Below are 11,318 nucleotides of genomic sequence, written 5' to 3' on the forward strand. Positions count from 1 at the left end.
AAGTTGACACTTGAGTACTTCACAGACAAGCGCGCAGCGACGAATGCAGTCTTGTACTACGGCGAGGTGGGCACGGGCACATACAGTGCCGGGGCCGAGCGACGAGCCGAGAGGGACGCGCGTACACGAGGAAACAGGGACTGCGTGGGTAGGAACAAAGCGGAAAACGACGACCCAATACCATCCTGTCATCTCGTCCCCTCCCTTCCTGATCACGCGATGCCGACCTTAGATAGACACACACACCACTCTCTCAACTATGTCTGCATGTATGTCCCGGCTCCCTAGACTGGATCTTGCTTACTGATGACTCCCAACTCCAAGCCCATATGGCCTACACGATGAAACAGACAGTAGTGTTCCATAACGATGGCTGCACTATATTTCCTATTTTGACCCTTTTCGTAAATTATTTTTGAAAATAAACCAACGGTAAAACTATTTTTAGTTTTGACTCCGGATCCGTGCCAGAGCCTCTGGCGCGGACTTAGCCATGTCTGCGCTATTATGGTTGGCGCGAATGTTATGGTTAGTGTGGTACGCTGCGAGGAGCGATATTGACGTTGGATCCACGCTGTAGACGAGGATCCAACGTAGCACACATTCTGCGCCAAGAACTCTAGCGCGGACTTTTCATGTCCCATGCCAGTAGCTCTGGCGCGACCCCCCATGCTTAAAGCACCGCGCTGGCCGGTTCGCATTCTGTTCTCTTCTCTCTTCTTATGTCTTTGCACAGAGAGCGGATAGGGATGGCTTCCCCTCTCTCTCTTTTCACCACCCCTCTCAAATCCGTATTTTTTTTTTTGTCATCGGAATCATCTTGTCTAGGTAAACTTGTCCATCTTCCTTCTTTCCCTCCAGTTTTGCTATATTCATGTGGGTTTGAGTGGAAACCCTAGATATAATTTGTGGTGAGAAATTGCCCGTTCTAGTTGATGATTTATGGTTTTGAATGATTAGAAATGTAATATAGGTTGCATATGATTGAATATTTGTTCATATTAGGTTTAAGGTGCCCTATAGTTTGATGTTGTGATGGGTTACAGTGTTAGCATAGAATAAATTGATGAATTTGTACAATAAATTTGCTCATTGAAGTAGTGAACAGTGAATTTGTGCGTTAAAGTTGTGTGCAATGATTTTTTAAAGATGGTAACTAAGTTTAGTACGTAGAATTTAGTAGTGTTGAATGTAAAAATATTTTGGTGCATGTCAAATTCATAATAGATTGGTGTTTATGTAGTTATATGGTATGATAAACCATTTGTGGCGTAAGTAAAGGTGGGCACATGTCGGCAAGGAGCATCCTGATGTTAGCTGTAAGGATGCCCCCGTTCCTCCCGCTCTCCCTGTCCCGACTTGTGACTGTGGTAAGGCTGCTGTGATCCTTCAATCCCTACATGAAAATACTGCTAGCCACATATACTATCTGTGCAAGGATTATCGTGTGAGTGTATATTTGTTATAGGTTAGGAAAGAAGTATATAACATTACTTTTACTGACATGATGTTTTAATAATTTGCAGGAGTGGGAGATATGCTACTTCTTCCAATAGATTGATAGGCTTGAGATGTATGACAAAGGATTCTGAAGGTGAAATGGTTTATTCAGTATTTGAAGCCATACAACAAGTTTGTTTGTTTGGTTCCTCCTCCACAAAATCCACTAAAACTGACGGACAAAGAGAAGTGGAAAGTAGCTAGGCAAAAGACGTGTAGCGGATCCTCCGTTGTGCAACTGTGAAAAATGAAGCGTGCTTTTTGAACCTTCTGGAGAATTTTCTTACTTTTGTTGTGAAGGGATGACAAAGGTAAAAATTGTATATGGTTGCTTGTTTACAATTTGAATGAGGTAGAATTAGATGTCATATACCTTGTATCATGAATTTGAACGCAACACCATGGTGCTACTTGTAACTCTTGGGATTTGTTGTACAGTCCCAATGGTGAATGACTGGAGGAGGAAGAGGATAAAGTGAAGGGGAATAGGGTGATAAAACCACGTCGTTTAAGGAGAGCTATGGAGGATCAAGAGGCAACGACTAAGGTGGTGCAAATGGAGACAATGAAGGCACTCGTTGCTAATTTGCCTGTGCTTCTCCTGGATGATGATGACGATGAAGATGAGTTGATCTATGGTGGGCTGAACAATTAGCATTATGAGTCAGTTGGATGGGTATGTGGTTGCGTTGGACCTATTATTTGTTAGGCATAATGTTGTGAACTATTTGCGAGCTTAATGTGCAATCGTCGATGATTGTTCTATGTGAACCATATGGACTATTTTATTTTACACAGAGTTCAACCATATGAACTCCGTGTAACAACCAAGCCTTTCCATAGCTAATCTTATAGTCAAATAGCTCCTCCACGATCTTAATCGAAGCTCTAGGAGTAATGTTAGGCTCCGCTTTCATAGTGCTACATAGCCTATATGCAATGAATCTGGCATTCAACTGCAAATGCTTGTCCGAACATTCGTCATCAGCACATGTGTGGGGCTCCACAATACAAGTGACCTCCATATGCCACGGTCTGTCTTGCGGGCCCGGACTGTCCATGCACATCCACTTCTCTCACATTGCACAGTGTATCGCACATTACAATTAGAGTTAGTTACTTTATGTGGTCAGTTGTGCTTCACGTAATACTCTTGGAGCCAAATCTTCAAGGATAGCATTATGGGGAATTCAGTAACTTTCTGCACAAGTGGTCTTTGAGAAACGTCAGATACCAAGGTCATAGTATGACCTCCATCTACTACAACACATTCGATCCCACTAAGGTCCCTAAATTCAAAGACATGAGGATGGCGGTCAATCACCGACTCGAAAGCACGACAATCCTCCTCCCTCATGTTGCCAATGGAACCATCATCATTGGAGTCCTCCTTGCATTCAACCTCATAAGGGACATCGTCCGCTGTCATGTCGCCAAATACACGAGGGCCCAATTCATCGGATACCCTTGCTAGATCGAAGTCATTTCGTACCAGCTCTCTCTTGGCTGCACGATTTGCTTCCTCTAAATTAGCATCATCCCTACCACCAATTATTGATGCATTGATCGTACCAAGCTCTTGTGCCAAACGTACTAAATCACTCTTCAATACCTCCTCTTTACAAGCATCTGCAATTGCAGGTTGGGAACCACCCTCCCAGGGCAAAGGCTGGCTTCCACCTGCTTCAACCTCGGTATCTAATTGCCCGTCAGCCCAACATATTGCATCGATGCCTTCAAGATATGAGACCGGTTTAAATCCAGTCATCATCGGCATGCGTCTTAACCACCTTCCTTGCCGTAACCACCTCAAGAGTTTTCCATTGAGATTCCTTCACCGTGTACACATATTCTTCCCACTCTATGTCACCCTCCAAGTCAAGCATTAATTTGTGACTATGGCCATGACCCACGTCATACATTCCTTACAATTCAATAACTATATCCGGTTCATTCCAACCAACCGCCTCCTTCACTCGTTCTACCAACTCAACAAACTTGGGACAATTCCTGAAAACTACAAACTTCAATCTCATACTATTGCTAAATTTAGCACTACCATCATCACTTTACAAAAGTTCACCATCATAGTGCACACAGACTATTCTTTCCATCAATAGCAGGACATCAAAACGCAGCACATAAGTTGTTTGGCAAAAATAAAACATAACATTTATGATATGTCGAATAACATGTACACACTACATAGGATCATATGAAGACACATTATCACAAATTATCAATGCATAACAATGAACCCTCACTTTTCAAATGAACTAACATAAAATCACAAAACAAATATACATTTAACATGCACATACATATAAATTTCATCACTAATTGAATAAAATTGCAATGATATACAACCCTAAATTACCAATAACTAAAAAAATTAAATGAAATTGAACCAAATTACTTATACAACCCATATGCTACCTACATTTCTCCACATATGAATCCAAACTACAAATAAAGCCCCAAAACACACGCTTTTTCATGGATTCCTACCTCTAGGGTTCACACCAAAATCGCCTTAAATCGCCACAAATTGAGACAAAAAACAAGGGGGAACGGATGAGATTACCTTGAAGACCTAATCCCCAAGCAAATCCATAGTCAAATAGCCTTAAATCCTTGGATTTTAGGAGGGGGTGGAGAAGGGAAGAGAGGGCACTCTGGTTCGAATAGAGAAGACAGAAGAAGAGAGAAGAGAATAGAACACGAACTGATCCGTGCGGTGCTTTAAGCGTAGGGGGTCCGTGCTAGAGCTCCAAGCGCGGGACATGAAAGGTCCGTGACAGAGTTCTTGGCATGGAATGCGTGCCACATTGGATCCCCATCTACAGCGTGGATCTGATGTTAGTATCGCTCCTTGCAGCGTACCACGTTGGCCATAACATCCATGCCAACCATGAAGGCGGGGACATGGCTAACGTCCGCACCAGAGGTTATGGCACGGAACCGGGGGGTCAAAATTGGAAATAGTTTTGCCGGCGGTCCATTTTTAAAAATAGTTTGCGAAAGGGTCAAAATTGAAAAAAAAAATCCTATGGCTGCCTTTGGATCATGTACAACTCGAGGTATATAGTTGCATCTATTGTTTAACCTGTCGTTGTAGCATCTAGGTCCGTAGGTAAGTGGTAAGTATTTCGGTGATTAATGACAATCGTATCATTGTGACTAACAATTTATTTTTAAAGGGAATAAAAAATCTTAGTTCATAATGATAAATGGATATTCTTGGTCCCTAAGGCGATTAAATGGTCAATCAAAGGATATGTGCATCAAGATTGAGGATCTTTTAGTTCTAAGTGTCAGAAAGGAGATGAATGATGCTTAGAGTAGTATAGGTTCTATTTTCTCAGTCTTTTAACTGTACAATAAAGAACGTTAAGAGTGATAGCTTGACCTAGTTGAGTCTAGACTTGGTTTAATACATACTTGTGAAACTCTAGCACTAGGTAGCTCATAGAAGCCCATTGTTTAGATGTGGAGATGGTAGAGCTCAAGATAAGGTTGAATTGGATGAGCTCAAAGTATTTTCAGTGCATCGAATGATCCGGTCTTGCCAGAAGTGATCTCACCGGAGCTTTATTTGCACAAGTCAGAAAACCATCCTATATGTTCAGTATGATCCAGTGTTCAATTCCTGTACCACCGGATGATTATTTTTTGCTGACACGTGTCCAAAAATTTTATAAGTGTTACATCGGATGGTCCAGTGTTAGTGTGGTAAAATCACCAGACTAATTTTAGCAGAAGTGAACTTGCTCAGGAAAATGAAGTTGAACTCATCAGATGATCCGATGATGGAAGTGTGGGATCACTAGACTAATTTTTCTAGATGCAAATTGAAGATGGTATACTCACCAGATGATCCGGTGAGAGTCATATATGTACACCAGAGCATTTTCTCTAGAGAAGTCTTTGATGGTAGAAGCAGCTCAACCTAATGGATAGTCTGGTGTTGGCTTGATGAGAGTCATCGGACTAATATTTCTAGAGAGGGTTACAACGGGTAGTTTTGGCTGGGTTACACTCACAAGATAGTTCGGTATTGAGTGTGTGTTTACTGGATGGATACATCGAACTATTAACAGTACAACAGCTAATGACAGCTGGCACAGTGGAGGATTGAAGTTTGAACTCACCGGATTGTCCGGTGTAAATAAAGAGGTACTCATTGGATCATCTGGTGTTAACAGAAAAAGTGGGTGGTAATGCAACAACTATAATTTGGATCTCTAGCCTATAAATACCACTCCACTTGGTTTTATTTGGCTTGCTAGCAACCCAGAGAAGCTCATACACTGTGTGTATCATCTAGAAGTAAGAGAGAGCACTTGAGTTGATTTCTAAGTCCTTAGAAGATTAAGGACTTTATTAGTACTTGGAGAGTAGCAAGTGTACATCTAGCTGTAGTATAGGCTTGATCTTGGTCAAGTAAAACTATTGGTGGTTGGTAACACCTAGCCGGTCTTGGTGATTAGAGGTGTTCTTGGTGAACTCTTGGAGTTCTTGTGGGAGCTCCGGGAAGAACTATGTACTTGGTTTGATGCCTGCTAATCTGGAGATAGAGAAATGAGAGAAATGACAATCATGAGGGAGCACTTGAGTTTTGGTGACTCAAGGGGGAGTGATATCCTTGGTGAATGCCCCAACGAGGACTAGGGGGAGTGCCAACTCCTCGATACTTCAGGAAAAAAATCCGTGTTATCTTGTCCATCTCTTTACTATTCACAATTTAATTTGAGCATTTATATTCTTGCAAATTTTCAAATTCCGCATTTTCTTAGTGTTGCTTGCCTGTTTTATTATCCTCTCCTAGCTTGTTCGTATAGTCATATTTCTTTCTTCTAGACTAATGTTGCTATTTGTTCTAGATTTCGGTAGAAATTTTTAATTGCCTAATTCACCTCTCTCTTAGGTCATTTGATCCTTTTAGCCAACTATAATGTGATCGAGTCTTGGTGTGTTTTTTTTTTGGAAAATATCTCGGTGTTGTTTTGCGATATTGAGTTGAATGCATCGATCAGTTCAACAAATTAAAAAGACTAAGTTTACGGGGAAAGACGAATAATTCAATTATATTTTAACACTCTATCTCACGTGGAGGCTCCCTCATACCTCAGACGTAGAAATAAAAGTCTAATGTAATTTTTTATATTTAATTATGCTCACAAGGACTCAAATTAAAGATTTTTAGTTTTGATGTCATATTAAATTACATGCACAAACAATTATAAAAAATCTAAATTAATAGAAAAAAAGATGAACAATTCATGTATATTTCAACATGTGCTAATCGTTACAGACCTACGATAGACACGTGGGTCCATCGGCCTAGAGCATCTTGATCATCCAGATCTCTTATCCAGATGTTCGTGATGCACTGCCATTGCCACTATAACATGCCGGCGCTCACACGAATACATGATCACCAAAAAGCCTAAAAAGCCGCGATTAGGCTTCAAAACGACGATACCTATCTTCTTCCCAATCTTTCCTTTACTATTAACCTCTGAAGTCTAGTCTGACGGTCTGACTGTCTGACCCACACCAACAGCCCTAAGTCTGACCCACACCAAAGCTGATAGTACAGAAAGTTAACCACATCATTCGCCTTCTGCTCAAGGTTCTTGGATGCCAAACAGTTTGCAAGCAGACAGCCAATGCAACTTAATCACGTTTTATTTATCACACAGAAATAATTCGACACCATTATTCAGTATGCACCATAGGCCCACCACGTACACAGCCATCGCCGTCCAAGAATCTGACACCAGTGCTTGCAACTACGTACCGAGACACACAAAAACACCCAAACGCGCGCGTCCCATCGATCATGTGTGTACACTTCACCCGCCGCGTGCCATCCTCTCCACGGCCCGCCACAGCCGCCGCGTCTCCGCTACCGGGTCCTCCGAGGGCAGCTCGGCGCGGCAGCACGGGCAGGTGTTGCGCCGCGCGAGCCATCGTAGCGCGCAGTGCCAGTGGAACCGATGCCCGCACGGCCGCAGCGCGCACACGCCGCGCGGGCCGGGCGCCATCTCCTCCCGGCAGATCGCGCACGGCGCCCCGTCCCCCGCCACAGGGGGCAGCGCCAGCACGGCCGCGTACGACGCGCCCCTGCTCCCCTCGCCCTCCTTCCCGATGCCACCAACCGCAGCGCGGTCCTCCGACACGACGTCCGCGAAGCGGCGGCACTTGGCGGCCGCGTCGACGTAAGGGGCGAGCGCGGCCCAGGGCGTGGCGCCGAGGCCAGAGACGGAGAGCGCGGACGCCACCACGTCGTCCACGATCACCGCACGCCAGTCGACGGGGGAAGGGGACGAGGCCGCCGGGGAGTAGGAGTCGCACATGGCGAGGAGCAGCAGCGCGGCGTCGAGGTCGGGGTGCGGGAGGTGGAGGTGGTGGAGGGAGCCGCCGCCGTAGCCTTCGGGGCAGAGCCCCGGGAGGAGCAGGAGGAGGGAGCGGAGGAGGACGCGGCCGAGCAGCTTGGCCTTGGCCGGGAGCGGCATGGAGCGGAGCCGCGCGAGCGCGCGGGCGAAGTGCGGCGGGGAGAGGAGGAGGAACGCGAGGCGGCACCGCAGCCGGCGTGCGTCGGCGCCCAGCGCCCGCGCGAGGGAGGGGAGCTGCGCGGCCGGGACGGCGAGGAGCGCGGCCATTAGAGTTTCCGACGAGGACGGCGTCGGCGGCGACTGGCTGTAGCTGGCCTCCATATCGGGATCCGAGGAGTGAGCTGGAGCAGAGTGGAGTGGACAGTGGAGTGAGATGGTGGGAAATGCTACTCTTTTTGCGGGTGTCGGTATTTATGCTCGGGTTTTGGAGGGCAAGGGAGCGCGTCTCGGAACTTGTGTAAATCTAGCTAGATGGACTCGAACTGAGAGCTGATCACTGCCGATGTGGGACAATTGGGGTTCGCCGAGCCGAAAGATCTTCACCAAGTGGATCCCAAGATGGATCGGCTTAAGCTGTACAGCTCCCAGTGGTCGGCGAATGGGTGCGTGTACAGCTACGGTGGTATCGCGTGTTTCTTCCAACTTATGTGTCAATTAGTTCTAGTCATCATGTTGGAATTGATCTTGTACATCTAACAAATCATAACTAACAGAATCAAAAGAACAAGGAGAGTTCTTCTCACCACACGTCTTGATTGAAGATATAACTAATAATTGATTATGATCTCAATCTGTGCAGTGCCAGAATATAAAAGGGAGGTGATGTGCCCATGATAAGTAGTTCTCATGTGCTTCTAGCTAAGCCTAACACATCTAGACCCTCACGATCATAAGGACACTGTGAATGGGTCGAAGACCACCGCCGCGATTGCACTGACCCTCTTCATAACGCCGGCGTCCACGACTACGACTTCATCGTCAAGCTGGTGATCATCTACACTGACGTGTTCACCTATACCAACCCTCTGCACCACATCACATCTCTCTGCACCAAGGCATCGCCTACACTACATGGCATCCACAGTCATTGGTATGCTGCTCATGCTTCTATATTAGGGTGTTTATGTTAGGGCTGGTAATTATGCCTCTAAGATGACGATTACGCTTTAACATTGGCATCATAGCCTAACTAGTCCTAAGATGAACCAAATTAGTCTTGGTTGAGATGTATTCGTGTGTTTAAACTCGAATTAGTCAAGTTTAGATCCAATTAAGGTTATGTGGATGCAAATTAGATACAATTAAGTTCCTTTTGTTATGGTTTATGATTAAAATTTATGGTTTATGATTAAAATTTATGGTTTATGATCAACTGGTTCAATTGAGGTTTGAATTAGACTCGAATTAATGCATGTGTTCATGATTTTGGGTGTTTATGTCTCGAGTTGATCAAAATTTAATCCTAATTGAAGCAATTTTGTTTCGGATTGATGGAATTCACGCACACATATTCGTGAATTATGACGTCTTAGGCTTGGATTAGTTTTTTTTACACATGTGTGCGTGTTTTGTGTGTTCATGAGGCTCGGGTTCGATCAATTAGGCTCGGTTTTTGGGGTTTAGACCTCGGGATGAGACAAATTGAGCTCGGATTGGGTTCATCCGAGCTTGGACATGATTGATTGGGGTATAGGCAATATAGACAAGGAGGGGAAATCAATTTTTTTTTTTTTGGAAAAACCTAAGGAAATCCCTCGCTTAGAACCCTAATCCCCATCATTGCCCCCAAACCGAAACAAAAGAATGCTAAGAGGAGGAGGTGGATCTTACATTTTGTGTGCATCGCTATCGTTCTTGACGCCAGCGTCTCCACCTTGGGCACGCGATGGATTCATAAGCCACCGTAGTCTTCCCCCTGTCATCATTATGCTAGAGCTCCGCCGCCAGCCACCCCTTCTCACCACACGCACCATCAACGCGGGCACCACCATAGTGTAACCAATGGAGGTGCACGCAGCCTCGCCCCGCACACATGCTTCGGCAGGTAGACCCGTAGTAGTGCCACTCTTGCTTCCTTCTCCACGTCTCTCTCTCTCTTTCTCTCTCTCTCTCTCTCTCTCTCTCTCTCTCTCTCTCTCTTGCTGGCGACGTTGCACCGCCGGTGTTCCCTCACTCGACCGCTGCCTCGCTCTCTCTCGACAACCGTGTTTCTCTCAAGGAGACGGAGGGGAATGCGAGAATGGATAGGGTTAGGGTTTTCAGTGGGGGGCATCGTGTTTTTATCGCGTGATAAGCACAAAGAGCCGTTGGATTCGATCCGATGGCCGAGACGCATCGGGTTCACGATCGCTAGGCCGGTGGCGCACCATCTTGGGCCTCGTTTGCGTGTTAGGAAGGCTGGGCTAGCTTCACCCTTGCTTGGCCTCGCGGGCATGCTACAACGCGTCTTTATGAGTGGGCTAGCCTACGCGCGCGGGGGAAAAGAAATGGATCGGCTCACGGGGCAAACTAGTTTTAAGTATTTTTGGACTTTTTTGTTTTTAACAAATTTATAGTGACTTTTAATGGTTTTTTCTTTATGCACTGGGATTTTCTAATATTATTTCCCAAAATAAATTATTATTAATGCACCAAAATATGGATTTATTCTCCGGATGAATTGGAAACGACGGGAAGAATTTTCTGAAGAATTTAATGGTTAATTTTACTTAGGTTCATAATTACTTTCTAACCAACGTTGATTGTAATTATGAGCTATTTTATTTGTTTATTTTTTTTAAAAAAATCCATTTTTCTCTCCAATGGTGATATAGATTAGAGTTTAATTTTGCATGATTTTAATCAAACCAACGCAGGGTTATTTTCGTGCAAATTTTTTAATAAATTTTCTAATTTGACCCAAATTTTCTCTCTAGATCTTAACACTTCCACTGTTGCCGCCACCATTGAAGACATAGAGTAGCTCATGGGGAACAACTTTTCTGCTTGAAAAGCTAATGTAACAGTTGTTCTTGGCGTTCTGGACCTTGATTATGCACTCAAGGTTGATGCTCCCACTGCTCTTGCCATTTGCGCGGAGAACAATGATGAACTTAAGAAAAATTATGAGGCAACTACTGAGAAGTGGGAGCGGTTGTACCATTTTCCTCTGATGGTTATGAAGAATTACATCTCTGTTGGGATAAGGGGAGCAATCCCTGACTCCGATATAGCTAAGACGTACTTAGCATACGTGGAGGAGCAATTCAAATGTGCCTCTAAGGTTTATGCTAGTACACTCATTCTTAGACTTTTAAGCATTAAGTATGATGGGTCCGACAACATAAGAGAGCGCATCATGATGATGACATACATGGCTGGCAAGCTTAAGGGCATGGACATGGAGATCTTTGAGGATTTTTTTTGTCCATTTCATTG

The 11,318-nt window shown here is 44.6% G+C and overlaps 1 protein-coding gene across 1 annotated transcript; it reads right to left on the bottom strand.

Annotated features, from left to right (window-relative positions):
- Positions 1-6,804: 6,804 nt before the first annotated feature.
- LOC133885619 (E3 ubiquitin-protein ligase SGR9, amyloplastic-like) lies at positions 6,805-8,452 on the bottom strand. The gene has a single exon (XM_062325350.1). The coding sequence runs from the start codon at positions 8,220-8,222 to the stop codon at positions 7,359-7,361; it is 864 nt and encodes a 287-aa protein (XP_062181334.1). The 5' UTR covers positions 8,223-8,452; the 3' UTR covers positions 6,805-7,358.
- Positions 8,453-11,318: the final 2,866 nt, after the last annotated feature.

This window comes from Phragmites australis, chromosome 11, assembly GCF_958298935.1.
Source record: "Phragmites australis chromosome 11, lpPhrAust1.1, whole genome shotgun sequence".
NCBI lineage: Eukaryota > Viridiplantae > Streptophyta > Magnoliopsida > Poales > Poaceae > Phragmites > Phragmites australis.

What these genes read in the sequence shown, in the direction of transcription:
- LOC133885619 (XM_062325350.1), bottom strand. Translation starts at nt 8,222, where the DNA reads ATGGAGGCCAGCTACAGCCAGTCGCCGCCGACGCCGTCCTCGTCGGAA.